This window comes from Mizuhopecten yessoensis, unplaced genomic scaffold (assembly GCF_002113885.1).
Source record: "Mizuhopecten yessoensis strain PY_sf001 unplaced genomic scaffold, ASM211388v2 scaffold6863, whole genome shotgun sequence".
Taxonomy (NCBI): Eukaryota; Metazoa; Mollusca; class Bivalvia; order Pectinida; family Pectinidae; genus Mizuhopecten; species Mizuhopecten yessoensis.
The window spans coordinates 1122086-1139891 of record NW_018406762.1 but is presented as its reverse complement, the minus strand read 5'-3'; the positions used below and the strand labels follow the sequence as shown (position 1 = coordinate 1139891).

At 36.2% G+C, this 17806-nt stretch overlaps 2 protein-coding genes across 4 annotated transcripts in view; one reads left to right on the top strand and one right to left on the bottom strand.

Moving 5' to 3' along the window:
* LOC110452754 (condensin-2 complex subunit G2-like) overlaps positions 1–3743 on the bottom strand; it is a 27088-nt gene extending 23345 nt beyond the window's left edge. The window contains exons 1-4 of one of the 2 annotated variants that reach the window (XM_021501417.1): positions 3656–3743; positions 3040–3116; positions 1988–2140; positions 168–285 (exon numbers count right to left, since the gene is read on the bottom strand). In XM_021501417.1, coding sequence (XP_021357092.1) covers positions 168–285; positions 1988–2140; positions 3040–3114 — 346 coding nt within the window. In that variant the 5' untranslated portion in view covers positions 3115–3116; positions 3656–3743. Of the gene's footprint in view, positions 1–167; positions 286–1271; positions 1361–1987; positions 2141–3039; positions 3117–3655 lie in introns of those variants that run through there. The other variant, XM_021501418.1, reaches the window with a different exon arrangement.
* A 65-nt stretch (positions 3744–3808) lies between these two features.
* LOC110452756 (membrane progestin receptor gamma-A-like) overlaps positions 3809–17806 on the top strand; it is a 31568-nt gene continuing 17570 nt past the window's right edge. The window contains exon 1 of one of the 2 annotated variants that reach the window (XM_021501419.1): positions 3809–3893. The gene's annotated coding sequence lies outside the window, so the exon portion shown is untranslated. Of the gene's footprint in view, positions 3894–5436; positions 5765–17806 lie in introns of those variants that run through there. The other variant, XM_021501421.1, reaches the window with a different exon arrangement.

Here is a 17806-nt window from a genome sequence, read left to right as displayed (position 1 = left end):
CCCCCCCCCCCCCCCCCCCAATTATTCCTTCAGACAATGGACCACAAAAGTTAGTTTGGAGATTGTGTACAATACTCTCCTAGTATCCAGATTGGTAAGAAAATGATTAACAGATAAACATTTATAGATATGATGGAAAATAGACAAAACATTAATGTACTGTTTACCCAGTAACAAGACTGCTGAAGATTTTAAACACGGTGAAACATGGGGTTCCTCCTGCTGTATAGCGGCCGATGCCAAGTCGACAACACACTGGAGTACCTCTAGAATCTTCATCATCTCCTACAAACAACAATTTACATCATATCAATGATACCATGATGTTAAATTCACACAGCAAAGGCAAAAACAGGGTTATGCTTTTTGTTGATTTTTCATGTATAAGCATTAAAAATTGTAAATGTTTTGTTTAACATGTGATATTTAATCTCAAACTTTTTTGAAAGATCATATTTGTTGCTTAGTATAAAATATTTGTTGAAATAGGGCATTCTTTGGAAAAAAATTACAATTATTCATCCCCCTAGCTAAAGGAATAATTATATGACAAGGTGCAATTTAAGATTAACAAAGGGCCATAACTCTGTATGTATTTGGAAACAAGACACCATTTTAGTACGTGGCACTGAGCTTTTTGAGGCTTCCCGAGATAACAAGCATAGCCAGTTGGGTGAACCTAGGTGATTTAAGAGAGGAACTTATGCTCTGAAAAAAATATTATTTACACCAAACTAGCCAGCCAGACACCCTGATAAATAACACAACCTACCATAATATGTCCAATCATAGACGGGTGCAAATAGAATTGGGTTTATTTTGAAACTATACTACTTTCTTCTAAATATTCAATCCATTATCATAGATTTTTGTCATAAATACTTTTTCACAATAAAACCTTGATATTGTTATTTGAGTTGAGTTCTAAGACTCCTTCTATATCCAACAGATACTTTCGTCCTGTGCATCTACATATTCCTTTGATTCATCAGAAAATAATAATTTACTGATGTTTTAGACCCAAGGAATTTGAAGGACTAAAAATACTGTACATCATTATCACTTTGTAAGTTGAAGCCTGTTACTGCTTTTGTCCTTTGAGCAAGACATATCATGCATTGTCTTGGTGACGCAGTATGTTAGCATTGTAACAGCACATGTCTGCTATACACAGATACCTACCTCCTCAAGATGGTCGCCATTGTCCTGTTCCCCGCCTCTATACTCAGCATGGTGATAGCACAAGTCTGCTGTACTCCACCGATACCTACCTCCTCCAGATGGTCGCCATTGTCGCTGTCCCCCGTCTCAATACTCAGCATGGTGACAGCACATGTCTGCTGTACTCCACTGATACCTATCTCCTCCAGATGGTTGCCATTGTCGCGTCCCCAATCTCTATACTCAGCATGGTGATAGCACAAGTCTGCTGTTCTCCACTGATCCCTACCTCCTCCAGATGGTTGCCATTGTCGCTGTCCCCCGCCTCTATACTCAGCATGGTGACACAACATGTCTGCTGTACTCCACTGATACCTACCTCCTCCAGATGGTCGCCATTGTCGCTGTCCCACGCCTCTATACTCAGCGTGGTGACAGCACATGTCTGCTGTACTCCACTGATACCTACCTCCTCTAGATGGACGCCATTGTCGCGTCCCCCGCCTCTATACTCAGCATGGTGACACAACATGTCTGCTGTACTCCACTGATACCTACCTCTTCCAGATGGTCGCCATTGTCGCGTTCCCCGCCTCTATACTCAGCATGGTGACAGCACAAGTCTGCTGTACTACAATGATACTTACCTCCTCCAGATGGTCGCCATTGTCGCTGTCCCCCGCTTCTATACTCAGCATGGTGACACAACATGTCTGCTGTACTCCACTGATACCTACCTCCTCCAGATGGTCGCCATTGTCGCGTCCCCCGCCTCTATACTCAGCATAGTGACAGCACAAGTCTGCTGTACTCCACTGATACCTACCTCCTCCAGATGGTCGCCATTGTCGTCGTCCCCCGCCTCGATACTCAGCATGGTAACAGCACATGTCTGCTGTACGCCCTCCCACAGTCTGTCCAGCTGTTTCTTGCTACAGCCACTTAAGATTTCCACCAAGTCAACTGCCTCAGACTTTAACTGTAAAGAAAATTGTGTAATTGATCAGAAATCTACCAAAAATATGTATCTGGATTGAGATTAAGATGACTGTCAGTTTGTATGACAGAGTAGGGGATTGAGATTAACGCGACTGTCAGTTTGTATGACAGAGGAGGGGATTGAGATTAACGTGACTGTCAATTTGTATGACAGAGGGGATTGAGATTAACGTGACTGTCAATTTGTATGAAAGAGTAGGGGATTGAGATTAACGCGACTGTCAGTTTGTATGACAGAGGGGATTGAGATTAACGTGACTGTCAATTTGTATGAAAGAGGAGGGGGTTGAGATTAACGCGACTGTCAGTTTGTATGACAGAGTAGGGGATTGAGATTAACGCGACTGTCAATTTGTATGACAGAGTAGGGGATTGAGATTAACGCGACTGTCATTTTGTATGACAGAGGAGGGGATTGAGATTAACGCGACTGTCAATTTGTATGACAGAGTAGGGGATTGAGATTAACGCGAATGTCAGTTTGTATGACAGAGGAGGGGATTGAGATTAACGCGACTGTCATTTTTGTAAGGAAATAAGGAAGTGGAATGATTTGCAAGAAGCAAAATCGAAGTTCCTGTTTTCTTTGTAGATTTTCTGTTTTGTGTTTTCTGTTACTAATTGGGAAAAAACCCTTCTCAACTTACTTGGGAATGAGGTTGACCCCATATTACTATTTGACAAATTCCCACTGCCACATTTATTTAAGTTTTCCCAAGTCTCCAATCAACCCAGCTAGTTTACAATATTCAATATTACTTCTCCGTTGTGTTATTTTTATTTGTAAGCGTGATATATGTTTAAGATAGTATTAGCTGGACATGTTCTCTGTTATAAGCACAACGAAAACAACTAAACGTAAAGCAAAATAAATCTCACAGTCTGGACAAACTTGACAAACTTCTGCAGGTCCTCATTGTCAACGACAGACAGCAGTTCTTCCCTCTTATTCATTTCTGAAATAAAAACAAGACATATGCTATATAGTAATTTTGGTCATATCTATCCCATTCCCAAATGGATATGGGTTTTTATTTCTTCCTTTTTAAATTTTGAAACAATCTTTAATCAAATTAACAGAAATAAATGGAAAAAAAACAGCTTTGAAAATATTGTATTCTGCATATTTTGTCTTTACAAACAAATACCGAAACATCATAAACATTTGGTACCGAAACGCCTACAGTACAAGTCGGGAGTCCACAGACATGGATTGAAAAGTCTATGTTTTTCGGATGATTTTTTTTGCGATTGAGTTATAAAAAGCTTTTATGCACGAACATTTTCGAGATCACATGTCTTTTGGTTAGATAGTTTGTGGGCGGCCCGTTTGTGGGGGTGTAGAAGATGTTCAAAATAACCTTTCCAGCACATCTAATTCGTGGATCAGAAATCGTCATGTACGGTATTTACAAGAAATTTGATAACCTTCAACATTTCTGATGCTCCGTCAAAGTAATTATTGTTATGCTGGAATGTAAATGTGTTTACTTACTTGCAGCGAAATCAACAACACTGCTTCAAATCGGGCGCCATTATTCGGAAAACGAGATCTCGCGAGATATCCTGAAGTAGGAAGTGCGGTCTGCTATGGGGCCCTGCCCAAATATTTATCCACATGTGTCAAACCATAGCAGGCAAGCCGACACACGACTGGAAACACGATCTGAAAGTACAGTCGTATAAATGACTTTTTTAAAAAGGAGTTTAAGCTAGCTTTACAGCAAAGTAAGGTAAGTGACAGACAATTCCGATTGAAGCGTCTCTGACTGAAAACAGCAGATGCTGACTGATTTGAAATCAAATTGAAAGTGCAAATAAAAGTTACAAAAAATGCGCAACTAATCTAGATTGGGATCGGGGATTTCAGCAACTTTAATTTCGTAGTCATTTGCTATATACTATTCTTTTCATCTGCTATATTAATGCTTACTCTTGTTACTCTCAAATTTCACCACAAACAGTCTTTTATACATTAATTAAGTTACCTGGTAACATCAGCTACAGGTAATCTGTATGCTATAAATAGACATAGCCAACCATGTGTTACCCGTGGCTGGTTCTACAAGGAGATGATTATCATCTATTTTACATCATGCATACATGCTTTCATTTATTCAACCGATTTCTTGTACTATTTATGAAGCAATATCTTATTTTATAATAGATAATTAAAACATTATTCAAAGAAATTTTACCCTTTGGATTCTAATAAAGATAGAATGCCCAAAATATTGAATTATTTTAAAAGGAGAAAAAAAAGTCTCAGCAGCAGTGTCATCTCAATTTCGTCTACTGGACAAAATGTAGCCTTTATGAAGAAAATTAAGTTCTGTTTTAATTTTATTATAGGACTAAAAAGTCCTTTATTACCTGGTATGTGGTAGGTGAACTGCTTATATAAAACTTTCTCTTGTAGCCTACTTTTTGGTCCATATACTAGCTACTAAGAAAATATTCACCAAACATTGTTAAGTAATGATTTGTGTTCCCTATAAATTAGAAAAAGTATATAAATTATATTGTGCCCAGTATTGACGACCTTTTTTTCAAAGACGTTACTGTAAAAACCTTTTTTTTTAAATTTGGCCATTGAAGATAATGAACACTATTTGCCGTAACTGACCTTTTTAAAACTTCTGTCTGTAATGATTTAAAAAAAAAATAAAAAAAAAATGAAATAAAACTTAATTCATTTCCCAATAGGATTTGGAAATCTTTCCAAGAATAACTGGGGAAAAAAAGTAAAATAGTCCTACCATAAAACAGTATTTGAAAGATATTTACATTTAAACCATTCACCCCTGAAGACACATTTGAACCCTTCCAATTCAAAGGTTGGAATAGTTCATTATGAAATTTCAGGGGTGAATGAGTTAACAAACCTTAAAATACAGAAACACAACCCCACCCTCTCCCAATATAATGAACTTTCCATAAACGATAAAGACGAGCTTAGAGGTTCATTCAACCTTACATAACAGCATATTGTAACCTCGTCCAAACTTGGAGAGCTCTGCATTCATCTCCCCAGTGGTGACTAAGGTCCTGGCCTAATTATTCAGTTGATGCCTTTTCAGCTTAACAGAAAATCAAGGGTGAAATTTAGGATAAATTTCTATATTCATCCAGACGTATACAATTTTCACAGAAAAATGGAAAGCTTTTAGCTGTTCTTGTGTATAAATTAGGTCAATTGAGATATGAAAAGAATTTAATATTTCAACATTAAAGAAAAAAGAATTTGAAAATGTTGTTTATGATTATGTCAACCTAACAAAGCTTTCTAATGAAGACATCAGTCAAATAACTTGTTTTTCTGTCCTTTTTATGTACACTTCTCCCCTAGAGTGTTTTAGATTTACCTTTTATCAATGAAAGTAGAGTCTACCATGATATTAATAGGGATGAAACCTTATATCTCTTGAAATATTTGGGACATGTATTTCAACATATTGCAGCCTAATACTGGCAAGGACATGGCTGTTTAGCAACCAGAACCAAGCATCAAAGCAGAGTGTATTGTTATATTATTAATCATGGGTAGAATGTTAATTAGAACCTCAGTAGAGTGAGAATCAATCCCGATTCTGAAGATATACAGGTCAGTTTGAATTATTGATGATCGCTGGATACATGTTAAAAACTAAAAAACTAATGAATGGAGTACTCTATTCAGTGTTGTTTGCTTCAGTGATTTGCTGTGTTCATTGTAAACAGTGGGGCAAGTTTTGTGCTGTGATGTGATCCTATAGCCCTACATTCATGTACAGACTGATAAAAAATTGTTTACTAAGTTTCTCCTGTCAATTTTTTTGTTGACTATCAAAATAAAGGAAATATATGTTTACGCTTAAAAAATCTAGCTGTGTGCTTGTGAAGGCCAAGTAATAACATTTATCAAATGGTATAAAGACATTTAAAAAGGGACGTAACAAATTCATTTTTGTTAACGGGTTGCTAGTACATGTATAGATCTATGATGGATCAGAATCCATCCAGGTACTGTTAAATGTAAGGTTAAATATCGATTTCAAGTTTTGGTTTACCAAAAAGTTCATTACAGGTTTCAGAAATCAAATGAGGTCAAAACTGATATTTTTATGCATTTTATTCCTAAACAAACTATAAGTGCTAGTTAAACTTACTACAATGCTAAATGGTAAAACTGATAACATTCTGTTTATTGAAAACAGTTAAAAAAATGAAATTCTGAAATAATTGCCAATGTTCCATGCTTGATCACCCAAAATCTGTAGAAAAGTAATTATATATAATATATGAATGATGCTAAAATTTTCCCCATAAATGCAATTTCATAACGCATTCAGTAAATTTGTTTTAAAGGTCAAATTAGCACATGTATATAAGTCAAGTTTCAGATGAGTAAAAATTTGTAAAATACCGAAATTTGAAAATAATTGCTGTTAATTCTACGGTAAAACACTATCTATGAAAAGCACCAAATGATTTATGGGACTCGGATATGCGAGTCGTGGAGTCTTGCTTTTCCTTTGACTCTCACCAACTTTTTGAGAGTTAATATATCTCTTGGTAATTGGACTAGCTCATAAAAAATTTGAATTTGCCTGAAAAAAATCTACAAAAATATTGAATGTTAAGACATTTCTGTAAAGTTTTCGAAGTCACAAGTGTCTAAACAACTTCTTCCATCAAGCCATGCATCCTGGACTCATGATATTTAGTCTAGGTAGCTTTGTCGTTGAAGAGATTAGAGTAATAGCTTTGTTACTAGAGGGGTCTCTCCTAACATCTAATTAATGATGAGTCAAAGAGTAATGGTATTTTGGTCCGTAACTTTCTGGGATCAATGGCTGTTAGGGAATAGAGGCTGGGCTAGCAGAAATACTGGGCGTTGGGGGGATATTTTTGTTTAATTATGCACGAAAACCATATATCTTTGTATATGTGGAAGATTTAATTGTAAATAGGATTATGGTCGCCTTCTAGCTTCATGCTAGAGGGATTTCCATTTAGCTCGGTGGTAGAGCGTCCGACTAGGAACCTAGGGATCGTGTGTTCGATCCCTGGTGGAAGCCCACTACTCTCTTTCCTGTTTTAATGGTGCCTGTGGCCCTCCCTGTGGTGACAGGGAGTTAGATCCTGGGTTGTGGTGTTTGAGGGCAAACACATTTAAAAAGGGGGGAGTAGTGTGGCAGGTTTTAATTGTACATAGGATTAAGGTCGCGCTAGAGGGAGTTTTCCCTTTAGCTCAGTGGTAGAGTGTCTGACTAAGAACCTAGGGATCATGTGTTCGATCCCCGATGGAAGCCCACTAATCTCTTTCCTGTTACATATTTAAAGTATTTCCTGTCATAGGAACCGGGATGTACAGTACACGTGTCTGTTTTATAGTTCAAGGTCAATATGTTATACACTTTGTAGGTCAGTGGAGTAGTATTCTAAAAAATACAATCAAAGGCGACAGGTGATCATCTCAAACAGTGATGATATAGGCCTGTACATAAATACATGTATTTAAATCTACTAGACTGTGCTTAATTGGGGGATTATGTTTTGAAGTTAGTGGATCAGCCAAAAACTGATGACAAATCACTAATTGGGACAATTGTTTAACTAATAAATGATAACATCAGGAATTATACAGGTGAGCGAGATTTGATTGCAGGAATGTGGTGATCTGCCAAGGGATAAACTTCAAGGTTTTTCGGGATGGTTGAATCTTTTGTTTCCTGTAGAACACTTTGATGTACCTGTGTAATCATCTGTTCGTGTTAATTCTTTCCTGTATGAGGAAGGCTATTTAATATCTATCTCATTCCTGTGAGCATATGACAGAACTGTCCAGGGCAAGAAAGGGTTGTGAGAAATTTCTATCTTCACCCCATTTCATGTGCCTGTCGACGTCACAAAGGAACATACCATTCCAATGCTGCGATACTTAAAATTGAAAATGCAAATTTTTTGTTTGTTTCTGATCAATCATTCAAGTGATTAGAATGAGAAAAATATACTGTAGAGCCTTGGGTTTTACCCAATTTGAAAATCCTGAGGATGGAATTTCTCTATCCTACATCCCTTTGCATGAAGAGCCTAAAGTTAAATTTAACTGCACATAATTTTACTGAAATAATTTATTGATTAATAGGTTAATTACTGTAACTTAATAAGACTTAAAAATGTATGAGCCATCCTTTTGTTTTTGTTTTGACTTTCGTTTATTTTTTTAAATTAATTTATATGCTTACCAGCTATAAGTGTGCTCTGGTCTCCTGTTGAATACCATAATATTTCATAAGCACTGGGATCTTGGCAGATTTTTTTATTTTTTATTGAGAGCAGTTTATTATGAAAAAATAGCTTTATATTTTGCCATACATGTCAAATTTGAATTACATTGTATTATTCAATGGGAAAACCACTAATTTTCCTAATTCTTATTTTTTCAAAGCATAAAGATGAACATTTAACTAAATTAAGAAATTACTAGGATGAGAAGCTCAATCTTTAGTGCTGTCGCACTTGACAACAAGGCAGTGCACCATTTCCAATGAGCTACTTGACACGATTCCACCTTTTCTGTCATAATCTGGTAGAATTTGTTTACAGTCAGTTTTGTAGCTATGTAGACATCTTTGTGTATACTAGCAAAAGATTTGACCAAAACATCCAATATTATAAAATGATTTAAGGTTTTACTTTTTTTGACGCATCTCAGTACTTTCACCATAGTACCTGATAAATAGGACACACTAGAGAGAAATAAAACTCCTGGGCCCGGGATCATGAAACGGACTTACGTATAATTCTGGACTTCAGTCCAAAGTTTTTTTTTACTTAAGTCTAAAAACAGATTTAGCCTGGGGATCATGAAAAAAATCTTAAGTCTTAAGTCTAAATTTCTGTCCTAAATCCTAAGACTGCTACAGGGCAGACTTAAGTCTGAATTTGATCTTAAATATGGCGGACATATCGTACGCTTCAGGTGCCCGTCTGCTCCATTGAGAGAAAGGAAGAGACATTTCTTCCCGAGTATTTCTAGACCATTTACTTTTAAAACCCTCCAATTAATTCAGGACTAATGGAGACTTTTGCAAACGTGCTATTGATTCAAATGACCATCTTGAGGTGGTCCACATCGTAATCCAACAAGATCATCGAAGTTTCCCACCATTCAAGTTTCCGACCATCTACACTCGCTGGCTCAGCTTGTCCGAGAATCATTCACAGGAAGACATGATGAAATGTTAATCTTGAGTCTCATTTTATTGTCGACGTGTACATCCCTATAAAAAACATACTTATAGGTAGACCTAATAGACCTCTGCAAACAGACGTTCGCTTGAACTTCCACAGTTCCGGTATTGTAAACAATGTAACTGCAGCGCCGCATCCTCGAGGGTAGCGTAATAAAACTTATAAACGCTCTCATTTGCGAGATCACAATTATCACCGTACTGCGGATGAAACGAAGATGTAGTGTTCCTTCTAGCCTAAATAATTCTTTATTTTAATAATCATGCATTGCTTAGAGAATTCTTACTTTCTAGCTTGTTTTTTTTTTTTATATAGTTGTAACTAGTTGTATTATTACACAAGAAAAAAAGTGATAGACTTCAAATATTTAACCAGAATTTGCAATATATATATTTGAATATAGTCAGTCAGCATGTCCTGGCAGGATTAAGATTAATGAAAGAATTGTAAGACATTCAGCTTTTCAATATTTGAAGAAACTGATCAACCTTGTCTGGCCTTCAGCTTTTATGAAAATTTTCTTGTCTATGGACTTTAAACAAATCTGATGTATTGATTAACAATAGAGAATATTCCCCTATCTGGAGGGTGAGACACAGAAATCTCCAACCAAATAGGTGATTTTTTTAGTTGTCAAATCGTTAGTAAGACAACCAAATAATCGTACCGAGGCTCAGACAATCAAATATACATGTATAAACTGGAAAAAAGAAAAAAGATTTTTTTTTATCATATGGACTGATTTCTAAGAACAACCATGATCTCATAGATATGCATATCTTTCCAGATATATCATAGCACACTATTCCATGGATATCTCAGAAAATATTCTTTTAAAGCAATTACTTTATTTTCAAAATTATAATTTATAAGTAATACCAGCCTCGGCAATATTGCTCAAAAGGGTTACATGTCATAATTCTTGGAGATCGTCGGGATATTTTATAAGTTATTATTATTTACCCCTATACTTATAAAGGGATGGTTTGCTAGCAAAATAATCAGATCAACATTTGATGAAAAAAATCAATTGATCTATTACAGTTCTAATTAAAAACACACACACATCTTATTATTGTTTTTGTAATAAGAAGAATACCAAAATAAGGAGTCAAGTTTCAATCCAAGAATGACTTGACCAAGACTTTTGAAAGAGATTTTGGAAAGATATCAGGTGTTATAATAAAAGGTACTGAAGGAATGGCACTCAAAAAGAGAATGAAACTTGCTAATGTTGGCTTAATAGTGTGAATCAATCGAGTTTCATAAAAACATATGGTACAAAGAATTTCGACAACTCCTCAACATATTTTGCTTCTTAATCTCAATAGAGATACTTTTAAAAAGAAAAACTCTTATCAGCCCATTCACTTTTTGATAAAAATAAGAATCAATAACTAACTGCAGTTAGATAAACATGATAAACAATGTGGAACCTCTTTAATTGAATAGAAAATTAACATAATTTTGTAGGATAATTCAACATTTTATAGGTCAAAACAAGCACAGCATAAGTTTCAAGAGTTTGGCTAAATATTGCACTAAAGTAATACATGTACATAACAACTGAACATCATCATGGAAATACTCAAAATAAGAAATCACCATATATTTCAAACAGATTTTCAGTACATTTTTTAGTAATAATGATATTAGTATACAGGTGATATCAGTATTTGTTATTTTTTTCATTTTATTCCCGTTCAATTTAAATCGAAGTAATGACAACTGGAAAAATGTACTGCCCCCCCCCCCCAGTTAATGTGGAAGGGACTATAATTTCTTTTATTCATTATTTTTTGACAGTCGCCCAAACTATTTTTGTTGGGCCAGTGACTACCTCACTTTTGACAACTTTTGGTCGCTCAAGCAAGACTTCAACCGCCATTGGTGAGGAGGTGTGACTGTCCATTTCAGGCACTGCTGCACAACAAGGGACTAAGGGGAACCTACATATCAAATTTGAGAAAGATCCCTTTTGCACTTTCACTATCAAAATCCAAGATGGCTGCCTGTCAGCCATGTTGTTTATCCGATCAGTCTCAAAAGTTGCCCTGCACAGTTAAGTACTAAGGGGAACCTACATATCAAATTTGAGAAAGATCCCTTGGGTACTTCCCGAGAAATAGTGATAACAAACTTTCACTATCAAAATCAAAAATGGCTGCCTGTCGGCCAGGTTGTTTATCCGATCAGTCTCAAAAGTTGTCCTGCACAGCTAAGGACAAAGGGGAACCTACATATAAAATTTAAGAAAGATCCCTTTGGTACGTCCAAAGAAATAGTGATAACAAACTTTCACAATCAAAATCCAAGATGACTGCCTGTCGGCCATGTTGTTTATCCGATCAGTCTCTAAAGTTGCCCTGCACAGCTAAGGATCAAGGAGAACCTACATATAAAATTTGAGAAAGATTCCTTATTGAGAAATAACGATAACAAGAATTGTAAAAATATTAGATATTTAATTTATTTATTGAATTTTGGCTCAAAATTCATATATAAGTCAAATACTTCCTCAATACTTACATAGTATGTCGCACCTAGTATTATTTACAAATATTTTTTGCCATGAACAACATCTGTTGTACAGAGTAATCATAGTGATAAAAACAAAGTAACCCAAATTAAAACTAGATACCAGCTGTAATGGAGAGAAACCCAATGTCGGAGAGAAACCCAATGTCGTAACTTTACCTGCTCCAGAATGTGCATTTATCAAGCTTATGTCATCCTGGACAAACAGTCTGCTATCACATTGCATTGTCTCATGTAACAATCCAGTAGCCCCTGGTAACCCATTTCCACTCCCCCCAGGACACACACGGGGGAGGGAGAAGAGGAGGGCTTTCATTCCTCCTATGAGTACAAAAGGGGAGGAGTGGACAGAGATATTAACCCCTCCCTTTCACTCCATTCCTTCATGAATTGGAATCTCAGTAATTGTTTTACATTATTAAGATACTTGAACACTCTCCTGGTACCACCTGTTCTTCTCCTACTTTCTCCCTCTCACTTACACTTCTGACCTTCCCTCATTTTATATCCATCCTTCATTCATCATTCTCTTTCCCTAGTTTATCCATTCCTCCCATCAGTTACTTTCCTTCTCCTTTAATTACCTTTTTCTTCTTCCTCGCTGTATTATCCTCCCCTCCCTCAGTTCTACTTCCACTTACACTAAGTGTAAAAATATATATATATTTATTCAATAGTACTCTGTTTCTTTGATCTTCATCTTCAAACAATTGAGAATTATATGAAAGCTTGAGACAAAATTAATTCTTGTATGACAAAGGTCAAATACATCGTAGTACTGGAAGTGTGAATTGTGCATTGATTATGATAATGCCTTTAAACCTAAGAAATTTAAACCTCTTGGGGGTGTCAGGTCGTTTCGGGACTTTTTTCGCCATGTAGGCTATATTGAACAGAGAGACAGTATACAGTTCTCAAATTGTAAAACGTGTACAAACTTACTCGAGACTTTATACAAACTAAATCAATGACATACTAATTTGATAAACGTGTGAAAAAGGTATTGTATAAATGGGAAATTTACAATGCAAATTTTGTGAACACTTCGGGGAGCTTACGAGTAGTCTGGCGGTTAGCCACACTGCATTTCTTTTGTGACTTTGTCATCCAGCCTTTGGAACAGCAGGCTTTAATTGTTGACCATTTCTTGCTCCGAAAACAACTTCGTAATCCGAAATCCAGTTAACTTCGACCAATATACTCTGTACTCTTCCTTTTCTCCATTTTGTTTTTATATTTACCGACAACAACGTGGTTTCCTGCATTGAAGAGTTCCTATAAATACCGTAAATACGCAATTCGGCGCGCGCATGTGCTTGACAACGAATAATTTTTGACTTAAGTTCAGTCTCAGCTAAGATTTTGCTTAGCATGTTTCATGATCCACTTAAGATTTTGGTCTTAGCTAAGTCAAAACTTCAAACTTAAGTTCAAATTTTGTCATAGACTTCAGTCTGTTTCATGATCCCGGGCCCTGGAAACTGTGATGGAAAATTGTGTCACCCTAGTAACGGATGACTGCTTCTTATTACATTATATCTTGTTAGTTTGACAAGCTTGTGGTTTTCATTATATCGATACAGGAATGCTATTTTCCTCCAGTAATGTTATAATTTAAACCTTTCAAAATTCTATACATTGGTATCATGAACTGTGTTGAATTTTATTATTGTTTTTAGGTCACCTGAGCTTTTAGCTCAAGTGACCTATTACTATCCGTCTTCGTCCGTCGTCGTCCATCGTCCGTCGTCCGTTGACATTTTACATTTTCAACCTAAGCTGAAATACTGGCAAAGGGATTCCATTAATATTTCATGGGAAGCTTACTGACATCTCCCTGACCAAGTGTTGTTATTTTTCGGGTCGATCAGAAATCCAATATGGCCGCCATGGCCGCCATTTTGAAAAACTATTTCAAACTTAAAGTCAAGTTCTGCTGGGCTGATTGAACTGAAACTTTGTAGGAATGATCGACTCATGGTCCTGACAAACTTAAGTAAACGTTAGACTTAACTATTTTGTACTCAAATTGGTACATATTTCAACAACAAAAAATAAATACTGTAGGACTCAGGTGACCATTTAGGCCCATGGGCCTCTTGTTTCTTACAAAGTGGAAATAGACACCATTTAAGACGGTAAATTTCTCTGTGTATGGAGTTGGTTCCTCTTAAATTATTTTTCTGCACCATACAGTTAATACGCCTCTTTTGTTAACCAGCAGTTAATATATAGTGTAAACAGCTTCAAAACATAATAGAGCTGACATACAGGCAATGATAAGTGGGTAATTCATATCCTGTCAACTGTAAAATATCTTAACAGACACGGCGGATATAATGTCCAGTGTTGGTCAAAGTCCACACATATTGTTCAGGTTTTATATGTGCTTTTGATATACAAGAATGTCCATCAGATCACTTTTAGTTCTATTTCATAAGTTCTATAGTTCTTCATCTAATGTTGTCTGTCCATCCTTCCATCTGTTCGTCCGTCCATGTTTCCATACGACATGCTTGATAACTCCCTTGAGGAACAGAACTTATCGCTGCAGTTTATCTTTCGCCTTTTTTCCTGTGCTTGAGTGGTTTTATGGCCGCTTCACCATCAAGTAGTTCAGTCATACAACAGACCTTTTTGAACATGCTTGAGTGGTTTTATGTCTGCTTTACCATCAAGTAGTTCAGTCATACAACAGACCTTTTTGCCCATGGTTGAGTGGTTTTATGTCCCCTTTACCATCAAGTAGTTCAGTCATACAACAGACCTTTTAGCCCATGCTTGAGTGGTTTTATGTCCGCTTCACCATCAAGTAGTTCAGTCATACAACAGCCCTTTTAGCCCATGCTTGAGCGGTTTTATGTCCGCTTCACCATCAAGTAGTTCAGTGATACAACAGACCTTTTTGCCTATGCTTGAGTGGTTTAATGTCCGCTTTACCCTCAAGTAGTTCAGTCATACACCAGACCTTTCAGCCCATGCTTGAGTGGTTTAATCTCCGCTTTACCATCAAGTAGTTCAGTCATACAACAGACCTTTTTGCCCATGCTGGATTGGTTTTATGTCCGCTTCACCATCAAGTAGTTCAGTCATACAACAGCCCTTTTTGCCCATGCTTGAGTGGTTTAATGTCCGCTTTACCATCAAGTAGTTCAGTCATACAATAGACCTTTTTGCCCATGCTTGAGTGGTTTTATGTCCGCTTTACCATCAAGTAGGTCAGTCATACAACAGACCTTTTAGCCCACGCTTGAATGGTTTTATGTCCGCTTTACCATCAAGTAGTTCAGTCATACAACAGCCCTTTTTGCCCATGCTTGAGTGGTTTAATGTCCGCTTTACCATCAAGTAGTTCAGTCATAGAACAGACCTTTTTGCCCATGCTTGAGTGGTTTTATGTCCGCTTTACCATCAAGTAGTTCAGTCATACAACAGACCTTTTAGCCCACGCTTGAATGGTTTTATGTCCGCTTTACCATCAAGTAGTTCAGTCATACAACAGACCTTTTTTGCCCTTTGTAATGAGTGCAAATTAATCAAGCCAGTGAATATTAGTAATCAGCATACCATATATAGTAATCACATGTGAAGAGCGAAATTAACACTAGGGGAATATTGATTAATTAATAACTTGATTAATTAATTAACCTTTGATCAGTTGGGCCTTTATTGAGATTTCTGCAGTTTATGTATAGGGCCAAAGGATTTCTAAAGTTTGTAGGAGGCGTACTTAACAAGATAACATGGTTATAATAAGAAGAAAGTTGACTTTGACCCCTAATTCGAGGTCATAACCCACTGGGTCAAAGGTGAAAATCTTTTAATATGACTGAATATACTTTTAATGTGACTGAATGTAGTCTTTTAATATGACTGAATATACTTTTAATATGACTGAATATACTTTTAATGTGACTGAATGTAGTCTTTTAATATGACTGAATATACTTTTAATATGACTGAATATACTTTTAATAAAGGGTGTAAAATTAGTACCCTGTACTTCTGCACTGAATTTCAGCTCCAGGTGAAATCCCTGTTTGCCGTGTGATGTGAGTATCTGGAGGTTGTTAAGTATTTGTGGTCGATATATTTCCTGTTCTTGTCCTTGAGTCGCCCAGTCATCAACTAACATATCATCATCATGTGATCTTAGCTGTTACATTGACGGAAAATCCCAGAAACACAAAACTAAAGACACTTAAAGATCCTTGTCCCACTTCACTCTGGTTTTTCCTATTGCAGTAAACTCCTTTTAACTTCCCTTCGGATATAACTGTAGCGAAGTTGGGCCAGGATAAACATCCGTTGACCAAGCAACTCAATCAGTTAGTACGATAGTATAACAGTCTGAAGTTCGGGGTTCGAATCCCAGTCAAGCCCTGATAATTTTTTAACACTCAGAACATTATTGTGAATTATATTTTGTTTATCTCATCTTTAATATTTTTTCAATAAAGTCCCGCAAGGTATGGTTTTCCATTTTGAAAAATGGTTTATCAAAGCTAAAGTCGTGCCGGAAAAAACAGTTTCCTATACTTAATTATAGTTTCTGGCAGTGGTATGGGTCTCCTTAACATAATATACAGTGTATAGGTACAATGTATTGGTGCGAGTTTATAAAGTTAGCTGTTCTCTCTGTCATATTTAATGAGATTTAAAACAGTTATGTTTTCCCATGTTGTACATTTAAGCCCTGTTCTCAAAACCCTATTTCTTGGCAAAAATAATTTAAATAAACAATACAGAGGAAATGAAATCCAACATCTGTATTAATTGTGTAACTGCCAAAGTTTGGTAGCCTCGATCCAGTTGATGGATTCCGAGTGAAATTCAAAAGACTACACAAAGATATAATCGGAATTGAACGTAAAAAAGACTTGACACATCCGGATGAAGGTGATTGGCCATTTGTATTGTTGTATTTACATATTTCTATGTACATGTACACGTTCTTCGTGTGCTAACCTCAGAAGCCGGTTCTCGATTCTAATGACAGCACAATGACGGTTAAGTGTTACGTGTAAACATCGTAATGAAAGTTACTGATCACCTTCATGTGTGTGTCATTCAGTCCCCTTAACCTTTTAATTTTGTCAAATAAAATGTATGGTAAACAAAATGGTTAATTCATTGGTAATAAATATTATATTTTATGATTTTTAAAGTATCGATAACAACGTTAACAGGCAGATAAAGTTTCTTGAGACTAATATGTACAACAGTGTGTATATAAATGTGGGATTATTATACACACGAGGCAATACTGAATTACGAGCACTTCAGCGTATCCGTTAGTGGACTATCCTATTTTATCTACGACACGTTATTGCATCAATGATACACGACTGAACAATTTTCTATGTGATTTTAGTGCCCGCTTCAATGATTGTATTGAAGTAAAAGTCATTCTAACCTTTTATCGAACCAGGGAAAATGAATATAGTCAATTTTAAACTAAATGTATCCAAGGAACGTCACTGTTTAGGTGAATAAAACTGTACATCTGAGCATTAAGTTGACCCTCGACATTTAGCAATTTCAGAAGCGAAATAAAATGTTCCCTGCATATTGTAGAGTCAGGAGTTGAACATAATGTCAATAACATCTGTCCTTTAAAACCAACGAGTTTAAGCTCATTTTGGGGAGTGAAAAACACTTGTAACATAAATAGTAACGGACCCACGCATGGTTATGCTTGGTTGAGTAGCTATAAGGGCTACCAGTATGAAATGAAACAGTGTTGGTAAAAAGAATTAAAGAACTACTGAAATTGTTTGTTTAAAGTAGGTAGAGGGTTATACAAACATATTTTGTTAACGTCTGGGTAATAGGTTATTTCAACTTTATTGCCTAAATATTCAGCAGG